We start from the raw sequence: 22,905 nt of genomic DNA on the forward strand, positions 1-22,905 counted from the left end.
AGAGACCCTCTGTCTATGCTGATGCATTGGAAGGAGACGAATCAAAGAAATATGAGGGGTGGTGGTTACAGCCAAGGGCAATACATAGTCGCTGGGTCCAGCAGGGAGCAGCTGTTCCTGAAGGAGGTCACAAATGTCTGAAACCACCTGTTGTTTTAATCTGCTCTTCAGATAGCCCAAGGAAGCTGAGCCCCAGTACTTCCTCTCATGGAGACAGTGTCTCCTGTGACTGTGGCTCCTCTATTGCTCGCCACTCTTCTCTCACTGTTCTCTATACCTGTGCTGGCAGCTGCAGATCCCATTACAGCATATCACTGCCCTGGATGGTGATTGTCATCTTCAATACCCTCTTCCCAAATATTGAAGGGACCTTTTCCCCCCCCGCCCCCCCTCCCCAGACCCTACTGTTATCCACTAAAGTGTCCAAACTTCTCAAAAGCTTCTATGCTTTCAAGTACCCTGTACTGTTTTCTAGAGGGAGCTGCTAAAGGAGCTGTGAGCACTGAACTTTCATTTAAGATTGGGTAATCTGAACTTTAAACTCCTCCATGAAGTGCAGCTTAACTTCACCTCCTTTTAAACTGGTGTGTTTCCTATGCCCCAGGAAGTCCACGTTCAAGATGTTTAATTCAAATGCCTGTTTAATTAAATAGCAAATCCCCTATTTAGCATGTGCAAATTACTGGTTCACCTGTTATAATGATTATGCTGCCTCCGCACACAATATCTCAGTTAAACTTGGAAGTGGCCATGCTGGAGTTAAGCTATGGTTGCACTTCAAATTTGTACAATATATATTTCTCGACTGACCCCAAAGCATTCACTGCAAGATCTTTCTTTCATGTTACTGTTTATTTCTGTTTGCTTTCTAAAGTAGATTTGACACTTGGAAAATCTACTCTTTCAATTCTCCATACACATGTTTAGAGACACACTCAGTTAAAAGTGGGAGTAAGTGAATGGGTTAAAATCAGGCCCAGTACGAAGGGGAATTTTAAGGGACTGTTAATTTTCCTTAAACGGAATACTATTCCTTTTCAGAACAGGGCCAGGAACCAATGGCATATCTGTTATATTAGGATGCAAGGACAAAACATATTCAACTTGATTGCCTCAACCAAGTTTTCTTTTCTAAAGAAAGAAAATGATTTCCTGATGGATCGCTTGTTCCTTTTGCAAATGATATACCAGAAATCTTCTGTACATATTTTCAGAACCTTAAAGCTGAAGTTGCTTGATAATTATGCTGCTCAGTAGGTTTCATTTCTGGTTTTGCTTTCACCAATAAATCTTGATTGCCATATATAAGATTTCAAGTCTAGTAGTTCTTTAAAAGGTTATTTATAATGCCCCTTAAAATGCTGAGTACATTTTGTGCTATAAAAATGCTGATTTTTAGTGATTTTTATATGGCTTGTTTGTAGTTCCTGTTACTTTCACTGAGCTTATTGATCTTCATAAATAAAAATTGTGAATAATAAAGGAACTTCTACCTGAGGTACAAAGAATTAAGTCAGCATTATCTACAGTTCAAATTCAAGTAACATGAAGCACTATACTACGCTAGTGCAGGTTTGATCTACCTTTCATTAAGTAGGTGGGAAATATTGTGGATGTTTGTGACAATTAGGAGTTTTAGATAGTTCTGATCATAAACTTTCAGAACCTAGCAGTCTTTTGCCACTCGTGGTGCAGTCTCCTCTATGCTGAGGAGACCAAATGCAAAATAGGTGATTGCTTTGTCAAAAGCATCTGTTCTGTCATCAGGTGGCAACCTGAACTCCCTGTTACTTGTCATGACCCGCTGAGCATTTCCAGTGTGTCCTGTTTTTGCAGATTTCTAAAATTGCTTTATGCTTTTGCTTTTTGTTCAGCCTTATAAATTCTTAGGCCATTTCCGTAGCGAGAATGCAGCTCAAAACCCATAAACTGCTGCATAGGATCCTTGGCTTTTATGTCCAGTTGAATGGGTTAGACACTGTTTTGTAAAACTCATTTGAGCAAATGTACTTCAGTTAAGAGCCATTTGACACAAGAATTCACTTTGATTTACAAAATGATCATTCATAGTCAATTGGAAAATAGATTTGTTTCCAACAGGTGGCCATTTACATTGCAACTGAGACCAGTTGCTGCATTACAGCTTCCAGCCAAGCAGTAGAATGTTTAAAAGCAAAATGCTGTGGATGCTGGATATCTGAAATAAAAGCAGAAAATGCTGGAAATATGCAGCAGCTCTGACAGCACCTGTGGAGAGAGAAACTGTTAACTCAGTTTTATCAAAAACTGTAACGTTAACGTTTCAGGTTGTGACCTTTTCTCTCTCCCACAGAGGCTGCCTGACCTGAGTATTTCTAGTAGGCTGTTGAGATTTTTTGGCTCCCGCTAGGTTAAAACTTTACAGTGCTGTATAGGAAAAAGTTAAAAATGTAAATGTTGACCAAGTAGAGGAGAATCTGTCTTTTCTGGACCTGTAATTTAACTTCCAAGTGAGCTTTGCTTTTCTTGGAGTTAAGTTGGGCCCTGATCTCCTGGATTGATGCTGACAATTTAGCCACCTATACAAAGCTGGAATCACTTTGCACCAGCCTTTGCTCCAAAAGCAAGAACTATAAATATTCATGCATACATAATTCTAGTGAATTACTTATTGAAATGAAGGTCTTATATGTCTAAGGGCCCTGTTTTCATGGTAAGTTTAATGGTGGTATTTATAATAAACTTAAATATATCCATATAACTAGTAGATCTTTGGCTATCAGCAAATAAAGATTTCAAAGCTTGAGCATGCACTTCAGTTGAAAACCATCTTCAGCTTTCAAAATACAACTCATCAGGGTAAAATGTAATCATTAGGATCTGAATTTAATCTGCTCAACTGAAAGAGTGCCTTACTTTTTAACCATTTCTGTTGTGATTAGCTTAATCAGCAGTAAAGTTTACAGAAGCAAAATATTGTAGATTCTGAAAATCCGAATTTAAAAAAATGTTGGAAATGTGCAGTGGGTCTGGCAGCATCTGTGAAGACAGAAACTGTTAAGTTTTCAGAAGCTGTAAATGTTATACGTTCCCAGGTCGAGCACTTCTGAGATTGACTGATAAGAAGCTGGAAAGAATGGGTATTGTTCAAGAGGCTCAGCGACAGCATGTCCTGCAGCAAGTCCTCCACCTGAGAGTCCGAGAAGAAGTTCGAAATTTACAGCTACTTACTCAAGGTACAGATTATAGTCTTGGCTGAAGCTATATGACCAAATCGCTTCATATTAAGGGAATCTATAAATCAATTGCTGCCACTCCTCCTGATCAGTAACCATCATGTAACTGCATTTGAAGAAAAGTTATGTAAATTAAGTCAAACTAAGAATAGTTTTGAAGCAGTACAATAATTATTCTAAAGTCAGGATTAAGGAATAACCTTTCTCTAAATCCTGTAACTGGCTAAGGCCCATTACAATGTACATTAATTACACAAGAAAAATGAAATTAATTTATTAATTAAATGTGGTGTACTTAAACTTTTTTATATCCAGCTTATGTTTAACAAACATTAAGTTTCTGAACTGACATTATAAAGAATTGAAACTTTTTTGCCTCATTTTTTGTAATTAAGCAGCAGTCTTTAAATACCCTCTTAACGTTTTAATCCCTGTAAGACCTCTCCCTCTCCGTATCCCTAACTTCCTCCAGCTCTCCTCCATCCCTGCCACACAATTTCTGCATTCTTCCAACCAAGGCATCTTGCACATCCCCTCTCTCCTTCATACCATGGTCAGCTGTGCATTCAGCCATCTAGGCCATATGCTTAGGGTTCCCCACCACCCCGGTCTCTCCATTTCCTTCTATTCCCTTACCCTCCTTAAATCTACCTCATTCAATTGCCCTTCCTATTGTCTCTTTTGGTTATTGACCATTTTTATCTGATTTGCATTTACACTCCGTGAAGCGCCTTGGGATGGTTTTCTAAGTTAAAGAAGGTGCAAAATAAATGCAAGTTATTGTGTTTGTGAATTAACATTAGTGTCCGATGTGGCTCAGTTGGCCAGAGAAGGTTCTGGGTTCACGTTCCACTTCGGGACTTGAGCACAAACATCATAGCTGATAATCCAGTGCAATGCTGAGGGAATGCTGCACTGTTGGAGATCTCATCTTTCAGATGAGATGCTCAGTCAAGGTCCCATCCCCATTTTCAGGTGAACATAAAAGATCCCATGGCAGAATTCCGAAGAAGAGCAGGGAAGAAGACCCCAATGTCTTGGAAAATTTTCTCTCTCAATCAAAGTTAACAAAAAGAACAAATTATCTGCACATTATCACATTGCTGTTTGTGGGAGCTTGCTGTTTGCAAATTGGCTGTTGTGTTTCCAACATTAGGGGTGACTATACTTCACAGCCAAATCAGTGCTTTTAAAGTGCGTTGAGATGTCCAATGGTTGTGAAAGACATTATATAAATGCAAGTCTTTACTCTCCCCTCATTTTCTCAGATGCAATACATGTTCATATGCATTTGCTTTCTGACTGAAAATCTGCCTCTTTGGAGTATAGTGGGAAAGTTGTATTCATGATGGATCACTTGTCCCAGATAACCATAGGCTGCTCTCTCATTAGAGAAAGACAACTGGTGGTGAGTTTAACCTGAGGGTCACCACATTTCGGGTGAGGTTAAGAAGGCCGAGCCTTCATCACTTGATAACCTGTGTAATGTCAGACTAAAGACAATTGCAACAAATGTAGGAAGGATCAAGTCAAGCAATGCTGATGGAGTCACGCTTAACTACCCTGTGTGTCAAAAAGGACCATTATTGGGAGATACATTTTTCTGTTAATAGTTTCCTTAACGTCTACTAACATCTGAAAGATAGTGGGGTGGGGGGAACCAATGGCAGACATGTGTTAAATATAAGTGGAATTATGAAATATGATGTAATGCAGAATATAAAATAGAATTTAGGCAAACAATCTTTAGCAGCTTTTAACTTCAATTTAATGATGAATGCGAGTTTGTTCTTTTTAATTGCATGAAAATTTAATCATACTTTGTTCTAACAAGATATCAATGCATATAGCCTTTTTGAAGTGTAGCAGCAGAGTATGGTGGTAAGTCAACTGCAGAGTAACAAATGTACTTCAAAAAGTTTGAGTTTCTCCTATTATGATTTATTGTGTAAAGAGGTCCCTGTGAAGAGTTTGAAATACTTTTTTCACTGTTCTAGACAAGTAATACATAGTTGAGATATATTATAATTGTACTGTTTCGGGCAGGGCAGGTAATCCCATGTTTCTAATTGACCAGTGACCTTATGCAAATAAATTATACAATGCTTATATCTTTAAATGTAGGTGTCGCTGGCTATGCCAGTGTTTGTTGCCCATCCCTAATTGCCCTCAAAGTAGTGGCGAGCTGCTGACTTGAACTGCTGCTGTCTGTGTGGGCCTACCCCCACCCCACCAAGAGTGGTGTGGGCCTGGAAACAAGTGAAGGAACAGCAAGATAGTTCCAAGTCAGGATGGTGTGATGCTTGGAGGGGAACTTGCAAGTGGTAGTGTTCCCTCCTAGGTGCTAGAGATCTTGGGCTTGGAAGGAACTGTCGTACAAGGCTTGGTAAATTGCTGCAGTGCATCTTGTAGATGGTACACCCTCCTCCACTGCCACAGTGGCAGCAGGGAGTGAGTGTTTAAGGTGGTGGATGCAGTGCCAATAAAGCAGATTGCTTTGACTTGGATAGTGTCGAGCTTCTCGAGTGTTATTCGAGTCACACTCAGGCAAGTGGATGGCATTCTGTCACACTCCTGACTTATGCCTTGCAGATGATATGCAGGCTTTGGGGAATCAAAGTGAGTTCTCTCTTTTTCCCCCCCCACTCAACCACACACACACAATTCCCAGCATCTGACTTGCTGCCGTAGCCATAGTAATTATATGGCTGGTCCAATTCAGTTCCTGGTCAATGGTAACTCCCTCCTCCCCTGAGGGTGTTGGTGTGGGGTTCTGCAATGGTAATGACATTTGAAAGTCAAGGGGAGATAGTTAGACTCTCGCTTGTTGGCGATAACCATTGCCTGGCACTTGTGTGGCACAAATGCTACTTGCCACTTGTCAGCCCAAGCCTGAATGTTGTCCAGGTTTTGCTGCATATGGGCACAGACTGCTTCAGTACTTGAGGAGTTGCAAATGGTGCTGAACTTTTGTGCATCATCAGCGAACATCCTTACTTCTGACCTTTTTATAATGGAGGGAAGGTCATTCGTGAAGCAGTTGAAGATGGTTGGGCCTAGGACACTACCCTGAGGATTTCCTGTGGTGACATCCTGGGACTGAGATGATTGACCTTCAATAACCACAATCATTTTCTTTTGTGCTAGGTATGATGTCAACCAGTGGAGACTTCCCCCCCCCCCTGATTCCCATTGACTCCAGTTTTGCTGGGATTCCTTGATGCCACACTCTGTCAAATGCTGCTTTGATGTCAAGGGAAGTCACTCTCGCCTTCCCTCTTAAGTTCCAGTCTTTTGTCCATGTTTGGACCAAGACTGCAATGAAACAAGGAGCTGAGTGACCCGACAGAGACCGAACTGAGTGTTGGTGAGCAAGTTATTGCTATGTTAGTGCCATTTGATAGCCTTGTCGACGACATCTTCCATCACTTTGCTGATTGAGAGTAGACTGGGTGGTAAATGGCTAGGTTGTATTTGTCCTGCTTTTTGGGGACAGGATATACCTGGACAATTTTCCACATTGCTAGGCAGATGCCAGTGTTGTAGCTCTATTGGAACAGATTGGCGATGGGTGCGGCTAGTTCTGGAGCACAAGTCTTCAGTATTGTTGCTGGAATGTCAATGGGAACCACTTGACAAGTCTTCAGTATTGTTGTATGCATCCATAGCTTTGCAGTATCCAGTGCCTTCAGCTGTTTCTTGATGTCATGGAGTAAATCAAATTGGCTAAAGATTAGCACCTGTAATGCTGGGGACCTCGGGCAGTGGGGGGGCGGAAAAGGCCAGGATGGCTCATCCACTCAGCATTTTTGGCTGAAGATGGTTGCAAATGCATCAGCCTTGTCTTTTGCACTGATGTGCTGGGCTCCCTCATCATTGAGCATGGGGATATTTGTGGAGCCGCTGCCGCCTTCTGTTAGCTGTTTAACTGTTCATCACCATTCATGACTGGATGTGGCAGGATTGCAGAGCTTAGATCTAATCCATTGGTTGTGGGATCACATGTCTCTGTCTGCCATATGCTGTTTGGCATGCAAGTAGTCCTGTGTTGTAGTTTCTCCAGGTTGACGCCTCATTTTTAGGTATGCCTGGTGCTGCTCCTGGCATGCTCTTCTGCACACTCTTTCCTGTATTTTCATGGGAATTGGGCCATAAATTCAATCCTAATGTACACATTTTCTTGAATATCTGCGATTTTTGTTAGGCATTCACAAATCTGGCCTGCCCTGTGATTTATATTGTGCATATGCAGTCAGCACTTCAGATCTTACAAAGTGAATGTGCTGAAGGAGAAGAGTGAAGAAAACTAGTTCTGAAGAGATTTTATTTTTCTTGCTACAGGTTGAGTGTCCTTTATCCATGCATGCGAAATCTGAACACATCCAAAATCCGAACTTTTTTTGCACGGGATGTTTGTGACCTGAGCCAACATGAACCTCTCCAACTGGACCTGACCTTTAGCATGGGAAGTCTAGTTGTTTGCTTTACCCTGTGCCCAGCTGCTGTGAGTGTTTTTGCTTCTGGCCCAAACCCTATCATGGCAACTAAGTTTTAACCAAGAAAATGCCCCTCGGGTGAATAACGATATCTGATCTAAATGGAATCCACGAGTCTTTGGAAGTACAGGTATGAGTTCCAAGTCCAGAGGCTGCTTTCCCTTCCTTCCCAAACTGTTCACTGTACCACTGAGGGGAGAAAAAAACCTTTTCTCCAAATCCACATTACTAGCTAAATTTCCACAACTTGCTACTTATTCACCATAACTCAACCTAACAAGGCAGGGTATGTCGCATCTGGAAACAAAATATCCGCATACCAAAATGCAATTGGCCCCAGAGATTTTGGATAAAGGATACTCAACCTACAGTTGATTTCCCTTGTTTTTCCACTCTGGCCTCGCTCCCAAAGTCATTGATTGCTTGCTGCAGGATATCTCTACAGGCAGCTGGTACCTTCCAGTACCTTGACTAAATAGGCATCTTTCTTTGCGTTCCTTCTGAATGATTGATTGTTGGTTGACTATTTAATTCTGGAGGTGCCACTTCTAAAGCTAAACTAGAACATCCAAAAATATGCACTTCCAGCCAGTTAATGATTGGGAACACAAACTCTGGCTAGTTTTCTGCTCCATGTCTAATGGGTGTTGAGCCCAGTTGTGGCATTTGTACCACTGTCTTACCTCAGATCAGCTGGAAATGAACCCTGCTGTCTTTCTGATTATTATCATACTGTGACTGAACAAAATTGCTAAGAAGAAAATAAGATGATAGCGAAGATGGAAAAAAGCAGGTAGAAGGGCAAAGTAAAGAATGCATTGGACATTGTTTTTTTAAAATCATGGAGGAAAAGAAGACTACCTTTAAATTGGGAAGAATAAGGAAATTGGGTCATGGGTGTATATACGCAAGATGAGCAGCATTTGTTAGGATTAATTGACCTGGTCCTGATGGCAGGAAAATGAGTGTTGTGTTGAATTATTTTGTTTCCAGTAAGTGATTTTTCAACCAATTATCAAATTACAACACATTGGATAGAAATGTCTGATAAATCACCAGTTTCTACAAGTTGTCAAGACTAAGTCCAATACATGGATTCCATGTTTCATGCTTCATAAGGCAAATACTTCTATGTGAAACACAAAAACTTAAGCATGCAAGTCCAGGAAATTATTAGGAAGGCAAATGGAATATTGGCCTTCATTGCAAAGGTGTTAGTGAGACCACATCTAGAGTAGTGCACACAGATTGGTTTCCTTGCTTAAGGAGGGATATATTTGCATTGGAAGCAATTTGGAGAAGGTTCATTAGATTGATTCCTGGGATGGAGATTATTTTATGAGGAAAGGCTAGGCCTATGCTTGGAGTTTAGAAGAATAAGAGATGATCTTATTGAAGTAGATAAGATCCTGAGGGGGCTGGACGGGTTAGATGCTGAGAGGATGTTTCCCCTCCTGGGGAATTGAAAACTAGGGGGCATAGTTTCAGAATAAGGAGTCCACCATTTAGGATTGAGATGAGGAATTTCTTCCTTCAGAGGATCATGAATCTTTCGAATTCTCTACCCCGGATACTGTAGCTGAGCCATTGAATGTATTCAAGGTTAAGGTCGACAGATTTTGAACTACAGGATTAGAAGTTCCCAGTCCTGTCAAAAATTGAGCCCCAAATATGTTACAGCTGGTATATTCTATTCCTCTACAGCTTTAATACTCCAATTTTGTTGTGAATGTTTTAAGCATTCACATAAATATCATTGACTCCCTTTTCTTTGAATGTTTTAACACTTCAAATTTTCAAGAACCAAGAGGGGAGAAAAAAATTGATGTCCTTTCCCCTTCTACAGTAGTGTTTTATCTCATCGACCTAAAGGTACTTTACTGAAGAAAATAAAGGGAAATAAGCTCCTCGCCTGCTACCATGCAGATGGCCACCCAAATCTCTTTCCACACTTTCCAAGCATCCTGAAGTGTCCAGTACTACCTCTTGCACCATATGCTGGACAATGTAACCCAGAAAACCCTCATCTCGTCTACTGTAAAGCATGATTCGTTTTACGGGTAGGTGCTCCACTCCAGTGACTCTATTTTCCTACATTTTAGTGCAAATGCTTTGTCTGGATATACTGGGTATATATGATCACCCACATATATCTTGTCTCACACATGAGCTCCATGTGGATCTAAATGCCTTGTAAAATAATTTTCCACTCACATTGAACTCTTCTAAATATCAAACTCCATTTTTTTTTTTTGGTTCATTCATGGGATGTGGGCTTCGCTGGCTGGGCCAGCATTTATCTCCCAACCCTAGTTGCCCTTGAGAAGGTGGCGGTGATCTGCCTTCTTGAACCGCTGCAGTCCATGTGGTGTAGGTACACCAACAGTGCTGTTAGGAAGGGAGTTCCAGGATTTTGACCCAGTGACAGTGAAGAAACGACGAAATATTTCCAAGTCCGGATAGTGACCGACTTGGAGGGAAACTTCCAGGTGGTGGTGTTCCCATGTGTCTACTGCCCTTGCCTTTCTAGATGGTAGTGGTCTTGGGTTTGGACGTTGCTGTCGAAGGGGCCTTGGTGAATTCCTGCAGTGCAACTTGTAGATGGTGTACACTGCTGCTATTGTGCGTCAGTGGGAGTCCATGTTTGTGGATGTGGTGCCAATCAAGTGGGCTACTCTGTCCTGGATGGTGTCAAGCTTCTTCAGTGTTGTGGGCGCTGCACTCATCCAGGCAAGTGGGGAGTATTCTATCACACTCCTGACTTGTGCCTTGTAAATGGCGGACAGGCTTTGTGGAGTCAGGAGGTGTTACTCGTCATACGATTCCTAGCCACGGTATTTATATGGCTAGTCCAGTTCAGTTTCTGGTTAACATTAACACTGTTACTAATTAGAGGAAGGAAAAAAGCATCTGGCCAATTGTTCCTTAATAGTGATCTTCCTCCAAGTCTGAACTGAGGTTAATCTCTATGCTCTTCTGGGCTTTCAATTTAAAACTGGCCCCTCCTTAGCTTGAAATTTGGCTTTTCAAAAGGAAAAGAATATCCAGTATGTGCAAATCGCATCCACATCAGGACAGATTCGTGCACCTGACATTACAATACGAGTATGAGCATTTTCTTTTTTTTTATATATTCAGCTGTGACTTCTTATGAATTGCCACTCTCATATGCCCTTCATATCCACATCAGGACAGCCTGATCATCTTGTCATCCTTTTTGCCCCTTTTCAAGTCATAAAACTTCTTCATATGTTATCTTCCTAGTCCAGAAAGTGGTCACCATGGGTCAATCAAAGTTATTGACAGACTTGCTCAGTCCAGGGTATGTTCTGAGTCGGGTCCTTGGACTAAAAGGTTTAGTGCATTTCTGGAAATTGTAATTCATAAAATGGGCTTTGAATTCTTTTTGTTTCGTTTATCAAAGGTTTGTACACTTGGCTGACTGGCTGATTTTCTTAATTAATATTTGTGGCTTATAACATTTAACTGCAATTTGAGGTGATGGAGAAGCATTGAGCAAAATTAGCAATCTGTCCAGATTGGCTGATTTTCATCTATTAACACTTGGACTTGGACAGCATGAAAGAGCCACATATTGGAAATTTGGATGTGTGCTATGCATGAATTTCCAACCAGTTAAATTAATGGTCAGATAGTATGCTGGATTTTCAGAATGTGTTACGAATAAATACTGTGCAATAATTAATTATTCCTGGTATCTTATTTCAGTTATAAAAACAAAATGCTGGAAATACTCAGCGGGTCTGGTAGTATCTGTGTAATTATCTCTAACTTACTTTTTAAATCTGATGGAAGGTCATCGACCTGAAACATTAACTGTTTTTCTCTCTCAACAGATGCTGCCAAACCTGCTGAATACTTCCAGCATTTTCTGTTTTTGTTTCAGATTTCCAGCATTCGCAGTATTCTGCATTTGATCTTATTCCGTTGCTATGTGCTCATGCAAATGATTTCGGCAAGAATAACATTTTAAGTAGATGATAGTCTTGGAAATTTTAAAAATGTTCCAGAAGGGTCAACATTTGCAAAAGTCTCCAAACAGGATAAAGCTGAAGCTGTAGATTTAAGTCATTCTATCGTTTCCCTCCTTTTCACCATGCCTCTCCTCCCCACAAAAATACCATTAGAAGACATAATTGGTTTAGTATTAATTCACAGGATGTATTAACTGTTTTCCTTTAAATACTAATATCTGCATTATTTAACTGATATATATTGTGACTTTCTTATGGTAAGTGAGTTCTTGTGATGGATGCTTTTAAGATTTAAGCAATAATTGAATCATTCTTTGACGTGCAAGCTAAACAAGTAATTGAGAAGTTTTAACGCTATAATAACTCAGTCAGAATGCAAATAGTTGAGCAAAATTGTTTTGAAAACTTAAATTTGAGGCATTAATCAAATGAAAATACAAAGAAAGCTACTGTGTACCTATGCAATAGGGGCTTAAAAAAAATCATGCGCCCACGTAGTTGACTTACCCAAGGCTGAACATTGCTTCGTTTTCACTACAGAAGTGCAAACATAATAAATATTCCTTGCTGTCATTCCACTGAATTGATGTGAAGTTAAGTATGAGTAGGAACCTAATTGCACTTTACTGAATCGGCAAATTCTCTCTGCTTCCATATTTTTACTTCCAACGAGAGGTACCCGCTACAAACCAGTCAAAGCCTAATGAATAACCTTCCCCCTCTTTTTCCAGAAAAATTGTGTTTTTTAAGAATAAATCTTCATAATCTTCACCCACCACCACCAAAACAGATTAACTGGTCATTTAACTCACTGTTGTTTTTGAAATTTTGCTGGTACAAATTGGTCATCGGTTGCCTTTAAGAATATCACGCTTGAGAATGTGAAATCTTTTGGGTTGACCTGAAGATGTGGTAGGTGCTACATAAATGCGATCTTTCTTTCTTTCGTTCCTAAAACTTTGTATTGACATTTTACTTTTATTCCTCTTAAGGGCTCCTAATGCTAACTCTGTAGTTGACCTAAAAAAAAAGCTGATCTACTGTAAATAATTGTTAGTGTCCATATATAATCTGTAATTATGTATTCAAGAATAACTGACTAAGTTTTGGCCTGGATTTCCCCTTTGAGCAAGGAGCTATGGCCATCATTGGCACATAATCCAAACATCATGAGTGAGGAGAGGGAGATTTATGTCCCTTCAGAATTGTATCTTTTCAGTTAATGCTTTCTTTGTTAAAGTTGAGTTTATTATATTATTGACCATGAGCAACAATAATTGACTTAAATTCTAGGTGACCATTGATACATCACAGAATTGTTGGAGCGCAGGAGGCGGCCGTTCGGCCTGTTGTCTCCACCGGCTCTTTGAGCAATTTCCTTAGTGCCATTCTCCCCATAACCCTGAACATTCCTCCTTTTCAGATTGCATACCAAAGGGAATTAGACTGTTTCAATTGAACCCACCTCCTCCACACTCAGGCAATGCTTTCCAAACCTTAACCACATGCAGCATGAAAGTTTTTTTTCTCGTATTGCTTTTGCTAATTACTTTAAATTTGTGCACCCTTGTTCTTGATCCTTTCACGAGCGGGAACACTTTCTCCCAATCTACTCCATCCAGACCCTTCATGATTTTGAATACCTCTACCCGATCTCCTCTCAGCTTTCAAGGTAAACAATGCTAACTTCTCCAATTTATCTTCATGACTGAAGTCCCTCCATCCCTGGAACCATTCTCCTGAATTTTTTCTGCACTCTCCAATGCCTTCACATCTTTCCTAAAATGTGGTGCCCAGAACTGAGTGCAATACTCCAGCTGAGGCTAGTGTCTTTTATACAAGTTCAACATAACCTCCTTGTTCTATATTTGTTACATAGTTGGAACATTTGAATGAACCTAGGGCTCAGTGTGATGTCACCAGTTGCAGAATGAAGTTTCCAATATTTTGCCCCAGCGATAAGTCTTAGTGCAGCCTCAAACTTCAGAAGGATATCACTTTTTGTCTACTAATGCAGGTTTTTCAAATTTACACTCCAGTCATCTTTTATAGATTTAAGATTGAATTGCTATCAGTTTTGTGCTATGGGCCTACTAGGAACACTGTTCAATGTGCCATCAGAGAAGATCTCATAAACATTATGGTGTGCTTTTATTAAAGTAAGCTGGGAACATTTCCTTTGTGTATTTGATTGCCAGCTTAATCATGTAAACATTTTTTGATTATTCTAGGCTTGCTACAGTCAGTTCAAGATGTATATATATTTTTAAAAAGAACTGCACAGACACTTTTATTCAATTGAGGATGGATGTGGTAGTTTAAGTTTCCTTTGTGACTGATCATTTTAAGTAGTCTGTACTAGAGCATTAGCAATTTAAATTTGTCACTCATTCCACCTCTGGAAAGATCTCGCATTCCATTTAACTAAAAATACACTTGTGTATCAAAAGTAACAACTTTGATGCTAAAAAATGGGTATTCTGTTTTGAATGAATGTACTCTAATATTTTGTACTGAACACGTGCTGCATAACTTATAAAACAAATGTTCTGTTATTGGTAATAGATGTAATCAGTCCCAGTGGGTAGTTCTGTTTAGACTACATTTGCCCTATTGTAAATATTTTACAGCACTAATTATACAAAGCCCAGGAGTCTCTTTTGCAATGCTAGTAATGAAAGTGGTATGTAAAATGCCAAAAGTAATTAAAGGGAAACTGGTGAAAAGACGGCTAACCAATTCTGGCAGATGGCCATAGGAGTTTTGTTTGTTCTTTGCAGATCTTGGCTATTGTCTCACATTTTAAATTACTTAATTAATTTGGGTCCTAATTTGAGCATTTTACAGCAGTTTAGGACCACTTTTAAAATTTGTAGATACACAATTATAGCAGTTGAGTTCTTTTTCTTTTTAGATTTCTCTCTTTTCGACAATTTTCTCTCTCTCCTCTGGAAGACTTGAATCCTTGAACTATGAGCTACAGGCAGTGGGTGCCATGCTCATTTGATCATTCTTGTGAATATCAAAAAGACTATTCATGACTGCAAAACATGATGGACAGCAAAATATCAATCCCAATTTTTACTCTGTTGTGGAAACAGAGAGCAAGAGGGTGAAAACAAGAACAATTTTGCGTTATTTTTATCTTCTGCCTTCCTTACCTCTCTCTCTCTCTCTCTCTCTCTCTCTCTCTCTCTCTCTCTCTCTCTCTCTCAAATGGGATTAGTGTAGTCAGATCTCTGTTGACCGACGCAGACACGATGGGCCGAATGGCCTCCTCCTGTGCTGTAAACATCTGAGCCTATGAAATGACCAAACCATTGAAGACATTGGAAGAGCTTATGACACTGGGGTCCGATGGCATGCACCCATGACGTGATCTGTAGGAAATCATTAGAATTGAGAGAATTTAAGGGAATTCTGTGGACCTTATTTATCTAGAGTTTGATACTGTACCACAAAGGAGCATGGCCCTAAAGGTAAAAATGAATAGCGAAGTAGCTATTGAATTGAATTGGCAACTGGCTGCATCAAACAAGAATGATGATCATTTGTGGAGCTGTGACAGTGGCAGGAGGTGAGTTGCTTAAGGATCCATGCACATAATGATTTGGAAGTAGGACTAGAGGAAAAACTGGCAAAATTTGCGCAGTCTGGGTGGCTGGTGAGGGGTATGAGTGGTTGCTAACAGTGAAGCAGGCCAAAAGTTGCAGAGGATTCTAGATCAGTTGGGAAGTTGAGCTAAGAAATAGCAACTGAAATTGATCAATGCAAAGTATTGAAACCAGGGTAGGAAAGAAAATAGCAACTGTAAACTGCTCAGGAAAATAATTGTGTTTGGTGGAGAGTTCCATGAAACCATTTAACAGTGTGCAGTGAAAGAAAGCTAGACTTGTATTTACATAGTGCCTTTTATGACCTCAGGAATTCCCAACATGCTTTATAGGCAATTGTTATGACCCCAGCTGTTGGGATCTGACTTGTCCGGTATCAGAGTGCAATCTGGCTTGATAGGTCCTAATTTTGATTTTGTTTTAGAAACCATGGAGGTCAGTCACTGAACCCAGTCACAAGAGTCTGCCAGTATACTGTTAACACAGAAAAAAATGTTTATTAAACAAGAAAAAATGAACTATATTACACTAGACAAAAAAGGTTGGAAAGATTTCAATATAGATACCAGAAAATAATTCAAACTCGCACACTATTCCTATTATCCCAGCAACCCTTACAGACACAAAACCCCAGTGAAGATTTACCACTGTCTCAACACCAAGGTTTCTTGCTTGGCTTATCTCAGTTTCAAAGAGTTTTCTTCTGGCAGACTACTGAGCACTTACTAGATGCTTTTCTTCAGCTGGTATCTCTCCCTGAGAGACCAAAACTGCAATCTAAACTCACTATTGCTTCAACTTTAGAGCAAAAACATGAGTTGCCTAACCTCATTTTCCCATCAGGCTTGCTTAAAGATTAGAACTTCCGCCTGCGCAGTCTGGTATTTATACACTAACGAACCTGCCCTTCTGTGTTTCCCTGTCTGTCTCGGAACACCTGTTGCTTGGCAACAGCACAGTTTTTACTCACTAAACTACTAACCCCTTGGTAACCCATCTCAAGAGTTGTAAAACCTCTTTAAAAATGCAGGTTTACAAACAGGGCCCCTGACATCCAGCTCACAAAAACCTCTAAATTAAGCTAAAATCAGGTTTTTGCCTTTCTTAACACCCAAATCCAAAATCTAAATTAAACCTAAAGCTATACATCGTTCCTAACACAATAAAGTACTTTTGACGTGTAGTCACTGTTGGGGGAAACGTGCTCGGTAAGCTCCTGCAAACCGCAATTATGGCGGCATAAAGGAGCTTGGCTTGTATAAAACAAAGAATTGAGCATATCTCAAGATGCGATACTGATTCAAAGCAAGACACTAGTTCAACCTATCTGGCATCCTATGTGCGGATTTGGTCCCTAGATTGTAGGAATAACATGGCAATGGAAAGGATTCAGCAAAGGGCTGTCAACCTGTGAGAGATCTGGCATCAGATATTTTTCCTACAGAAGTTAAATTTACTTTTAGCGAAGAGCATACATGGGGCACTTTAGAGGTAATCAAGATCCTTAAATGAATAGACAAGTTGATCCTTTATGAACTGTTTATCATGGTCCTGAGTGTGGCAACAGGGCCATGTTGGAAGGTGAATGGACCTATTGGGTAGAACTATTTCCTAAGATGTTGAATACTTGGAATAGATGACCCAAGAAGGTGATCATCTAATTCCCATGATTGAAGCTTAAATTTACTAAATTTTCCAATTACAAAAACATTTTGCCAGGGTGTGTTCTGTTCCCTTCCTTGTCTTGAATTTTTCCACTGTTTGTTATAATGCATCATGAATATAATTTTGTTTCAGGATAACCAGGAATTAACCAGATATGCTGGTCCTTTCCAACTTTGCTATCACCATGCTTGGATACACCCAAGGCTCCATTTCATATAGTTAGTGAAGCAGTGTAGAGACTCTGATCTGTTCTCTATTCTTATGTGGTACTGAACAACTTAGGTTATATATAGTAACTTTATCATAATAAAATATCCTAATGAATTTCACAGAACAGCTAGTAAACAAAAAAAAAATTCTATTGACAATATTGTGCCTCTTCCTTGCTGATATTTTGCTTGGCTATCCTGAGTTTGGGTGCTGCAAGGACTACTCTGTTCCAGACTGTATTGCAACCTTGATCCAAATATAGACCTCAATTCCTGAAGTAGGATGTTAATGACTTTCCTTGGTATCAAGGCAGCATTTGGCCAAGTGTGGCGGTATGGAGCTCTATATAAACTTGAGTTGATGAAATTTGGTTGGTTGGTTGGGTGGGAGGGAAGGGGGTGGAGAAAGAACTTCAGTGGCTCAAGCCATACTTATCAGAAGGAAAAATGGCTGGCTGTGGTTGTCGGACACCATTATCTCAGCCCAATGTAGTACAAGTTCCCAGGTGCAACTGCCTTCAGCTGCTTCAATAATGACCTTCCCTCCAATGTAAAGTCAGAAGTGGGGATGTTTGCTGATGATTGCACAAGGCTGTGTCATGAAAATGTAATAATTTTCATAATATTGTGATTTATTGTAAAGGTAGGTTAATAGTGGGGTTTGGATTAGTTTCTCTGTTTGGATGTATGCATGTGGGTTTTAATTGAATTAGAGACAGCTAGTCTGGAGTTTTGAGTTATAAAAGGGGAAGCTAGGTTTTAAATGCTAAATGTGTAAACATGGCTGAAGTTATAGAATGAGGGTTGAGGAATGTTTACATTTTTAGATAAACCAGACTAGTTTGAATTTCGAGATGTTGATGCACCTAGCCATAGGAAACTAAGTTAACTATGTTTATTTTTCCCAACGGTTATTGATAATATGAGAACTATGGAAGATTTATATTATGGCAAAAGTAGTTGCAAAGAAATATTGGAACAATGGAATTTACACTAAAAAGGGAGAAACATGTATAAAGGAGATGAGGTTATATGTAAGGGAGAAGACATTCTAAGATCTAACACAAGTGTGAAAAGCCTCCAGCCTCTGGGCATTAAGTCACTGTCTACAGGAACCGAAGCGAAGAAAACTCACTGTGAATATCACTGTCCAGGGTATTGTGTGCTTTGCCCGGGTCTGTTGAAATCTATTTTGTCTTACTGTTGCCTTAACTGAGGTGTAACTGGGAGCTAGATTAATTAGGAGATTTAGGAGTAATCATAATAATTTGTAGACCTATGTATGTGCTTAAAATCTTTTCATAAATGTTTAATTTTGTAAAAAACCTAAGTCTTGGTGGGCTCATTACTAAATTCAAGGCACGCATCTCAAAATAAAGTACAAATTGCAAAACAGTTGTGGCAGCTGCTTCAAGTTTCCCTCTGAGATTTGAGCAGCTCAGCATTTGCCATCTGCTATGCCATTGGCCAGCTTCAATTGCACTTCCTTATTATGAAACAACCTGTGCTCACGTTTTGTAAGACCTGGACAACATCTAGGCTTGGACTGATAAGTGGAAAGTAACATTTACACCATACAAATTTCAGGCAATGACCATTTCGAACAAGGGCTAGTCCAACTACCTCCCCTTAACAGTCCATGACATTGCAGAAACCAAATTCCTCCCATGGGTGTCATCTGACTAAAGCTCAACTGAACCAGTGACGTAAATGCAGTATCCACACGAATGAGATCAAAAGCTGGGTATAGTGTGTGATTGACTCAGTGCCTAACTCCACAAAATATTTCCCCCTCCTGCCAGGCACCAGTCAAGAATGAGGTGGAATGCCCTTACTTGCCTGGATGGATGTGGTTGCAAGGTCATTGAAGAAGCTCAAACCAGTTAAGACAAAGCAGTCTGCTTGATTGGCATCTAATCCATGAATCCAAACATCCACTACCTCTACAACTGGCATCCGAGGTGTCAGCTGTGGCTCAGTTCATAGCACCCACACCTTTGAGTCAGGAGGTTGTGGGTTCATGTCCCACTCCCGGAAACCAAGAACTGTGAATGTACTCGAAAGAGTTACATGCGATCTGTTGATAACTCGAAAGAGTTACAACTGGCATCCAGTGGCTGAGATGTATACCACCTGCAAGATGCACTGCAGCTAGTGGCTAAGACTGCTTTGGCAGCAATTTGCAAAGCCAGGTTGGGGTGTCCACCAACCCAGGAAGATGAGGGCTTGGAAACACCACCTCCAAAGCTCACTAGTTTATCAAAACCTTGCAACTCCCTACCTAACAATATTGTGGGAGCCCCTTCACACACCTGCAGTGGTTCAAGAAGGCCCACCAACGAAAGATGGACCATAAATTCTAGCCTTGTCAGTGATGTCCACATCCTAAGAATTAAAAAAAGACCGATCATGTAACTGTCAGGTTAAAATTAACCAGCCTTGAGCAATACATGAGATAAGGCATATTCTATTTTACCCTGGAAAATATGTGAAATAGATTCTCACCGATAGCAGTTAATGCTGTGTTCAACAACATGATTTGAAAAGAAGGTTGAAAGAACAGGATAACGTTTTGAGGAAAAGAACAGATAGGGATGACTGAACAGTGTTTAGAACATAATGGTTTCTGAGCTGCTGAGATAATAAAAATGTCAATGCAAGGAAACAAATGAATCCAAGATAAACATTAGATATCCTGGAATGTCTCTTAATTTTTATATCGTAATTTCTATTTACTACATCCAGGCTTGAGTCTAGCCTGGAGGAGGTACAAGAAATTTTCACAATGCAGCTGTTGAATTTACGTGCTGTTGCCACAGGACTGATGGTATCCATATATGATGATTGGCATCTTCAAAACGAGGAGTCGGATCTATAGTTCAGCTCAGAAGTACAATTTTTTGTTTTGTTAAAAATATGGAACTCCTACTTGTCCAGAGCCACCATTCTGAATTGTTTTAATTCTTTCACAGGATTTGGGTCTCGCTGGCTAGGCCAGCATTTAATGCCCATCCCTGTTTCTCCTTGAGAAGGTTGTGGTGAGCCACCTTCTTAAATCGCTGCAGTCTACATGGTGTAGATACACCCACAGTGCTGTTAGGAAGGAAGTTCCAGGATTTGGACCCAGTGACAATGAAGGAACAGCAATATGGCTCCAGGTTGGGATGGTGAGTGGCTTGGAGGGGAACTTGCAGGTGGTGTTGCTGCCCTTGTCCTTTTAGGTGGTAGAGGTCATGAGTTTGGAAGGTGCAATTAAAGGAGCCTTGTTGGTGAGTTGCTGCAGTGCATCCTGTAGACGGTACACACTGCTGCTACTGTGTTTTCGTGGTGGAGGGAGTGGATATTGAAGGTGGTGGATGGGATGCCACTCAAGCAGGCTGCTTTTTCCTTGATGGTGTAGAACTAAAGTGTTGTTGGAGCTGCACTCATCCAGGCAAGTAGAGAGTATTCTATCACATTCTGGACTTGTGCCTTGTAAATGGTGGACAGGCCTTGTGTTTTCTTTTATTCTTTCACGGGATATGGGCTTTGTTGGCTGGGCCAGCATTTTTGCCCATCCCTAGTTGCCCTTGAGAAGGTGGGGGTGAGCTGCCACCTTGAACAGCTGCAGTCCATGTGGTGTTGGTACACCCACAGTGCTGTTAGGGAGGGAGCTCCAGGATTTTGACCCAGTGGGGTGACGTGAGTTACTTGCCACAGAATTCCTAGCCTCTGAACTGCTTTTGTAGCCACAGTATTTTGTACGGCTGGTTCAATTCAGTTTCTGATTAATGGTAGCCCCCAGAATGTTGTTAGGTGGGGGGTGTGGAATTCAGCATGGGAGTGCCATTGAATGTCATGGGGAGATGGTTGGATTCTCTCCAACCATATGGGGTAGCTGAGGGAAATAGTGCTTCAAATTTCTCTGCCACTTGTGGCTAGATGTTATAGAGGCATGAAGGTACAATAAAATTGTATCTACAAAGCTTTACCACAATGCGCATACAACTTGTTACAAAAATTCTATTAAGCACCATTTTACTATCTTAATTGTGTTTATTTTTGTCCCTCTGTTTATTTGTGGTAGCTCATGCTGGGGTATGGGTCTATATGCTTTAGTAGACTTCTGGTACTTTACTCTAGTGGTCAACTTTCTTGTATGTGCACAAGAAATTGTGCATCCAGTAGGAAAATCACTTAAATTTAACAGCTGCACTTATCTGACATCCCGTGCAGGTGGAAATGCTCCTTGTTGAGACAGATGTTAGTCTTAACTGATTGCTGATTTAAACTGGGGCAAATTTCATGCAAGAGTCTGCAGTAGATACCTTCACAGGTTCAGCAGACTTTTCTGATTTGCATGACCCAGTAAGACACCATTGAGTGCAGAACTCTGTGATAATTGCCATTCTTTGACATATTAGAAACATCAATCCTCAGTAGGTAAAGGAAAAGGTGCCAGGTTTTCCACCTCTAATAAAGCAAACCTTAGAAAACTAACTAAGGGAGTTCACATCCACATGAAGTCAAAGATACTTGAGTCAGTTTGATTTCACACACTTGGCATGGAATGTTGCCTGCTCAAAGCATGTATTGGGAATGTGAGCACACCTCATGATTTTCTGTTCATCAGTTGTTTGAGCCACAGAAATCATAAGTTCCATGCACAATCCCTGGTCATGTGTTTACTGATCTTGGCCACATCCCCCATTGACTTAGGGAAGGGAAATTTGCCCAGAGTACGTACTTGTGACCAGCGTTTGTCTTAGAAATAGTTTTAATTTCATTTGGGCCTAGTTTACGTTTTTTGTTCCCAAGTGTTAGCCATGTTTTAGTTTAGCTTTAGTATTGGAAAGCTTAGCCAACAGTTATCATATTGGTCTTTTTCCTTTTTTTTAAACTTTCTAAACTTTGTTAGCCTGTGGTGTGAGAAGTGAAACAAAGTGCTAAATAGTATACTGGTGCTTGAATAATAACTAAGACTAATGTTATTTTACAACATCTGTCTCTCAAATTGTGGACTACAAACTAAATATTTTGTAAATAATTTGAACTTTAGTTTTCTTTATCTCAAGTTTTAAATCCTGTATTTGCTTGCTTTTACAGGCACTTTAGTACTAATTTTAATTTAGTTTGCTTTTATCAAGAACGTTTTTTTCTGCATTTCAGTTCATTGGAGCTGATGTTTCTAATTGCTACCAGGAAACCCCTGTTAGAGTTGTACATGGTCATTGGACAAAGACATGTTGAGGCTTGGTCGTGACGTTCTCCATTTTCTGGACCCATATAAATACAGCAGTGGCCCCCATTGAAGGCTAAAAATCCTGCCCCAAATCTCGGGAGTGGGACTTGAATCCACCATCTTTATAAGGGGTGAGAATGCTACCAACTGAACAATGGCTAACACAGATTCTGTTGACTCAAACTTTAAGCTCCTGCCCTCTTGTTCCACACTCACCCCAGAAGAGGAAATTGTTTCTCTTCATTTACCCTAGCAAATCCTTATCACCTCAAAAGCCTCGGGTCATTCCTTAAGCTTAATTTTTCTCCTCTTCCTGCTACTTGTGCAATTAGCAGGAATAGGAGGAAAAACATCTGCATGAAGAACACCCTCTGATGCATGGCTTACCATAAATAGATACGCTTTTGAGAGAACATTGCCAGATATAGCCTGGTTCTCAATTCAGTTATTTAATTCAAATCATGTGGTAACTGAGGCAGGATGGGGAGGT

The 22,905-nt window shown here is 40.3% G+C and overlaps 1 protein-coding gene across 3 annotated transcripts in view; it reads left to right on the plus strand.

The window, feature by feature from the left end:
* LOC144679616 (sterile alpha motif domain-containing protein 12-like) overlaps positions 1 to 22,905 on the plus strand; it is a 150,546-nt gene that overhangs the window by 89,536 nt on the left and 38,105 nt on the right. For all 3 annotated transcript variants that reach the window (XM_078540185.1, XM_078540183.1, XM_078540184.1), the window contains exon 4: positions 3,075 to 3,215. In XM_078540185.1, coding sequence (XP_078396311.1) covers positions 3,075 to 3,215 — 141 coding nt within the window. The remainder of the gene's footprint in view (positions 1 to 3,074; positions 3,216 to 22,905) is intronic.

Source organism: Cetorhinus maximus, chromosome 4, assembly GCF_964194155.1.
Source record: "Cetorhinus maximus chromosome 4, sCetMax3.hap1.1, whole genome shotgun sequence".
In the NCBI taxonomy this organism is placed as follows: domain Eukaryota; kingdom Metazoa; phylum Chordata; class Chondrichthyes; order Lamniformes; family Cetorhinidae; genus Cetorhinus; species Cetorhinus maximus.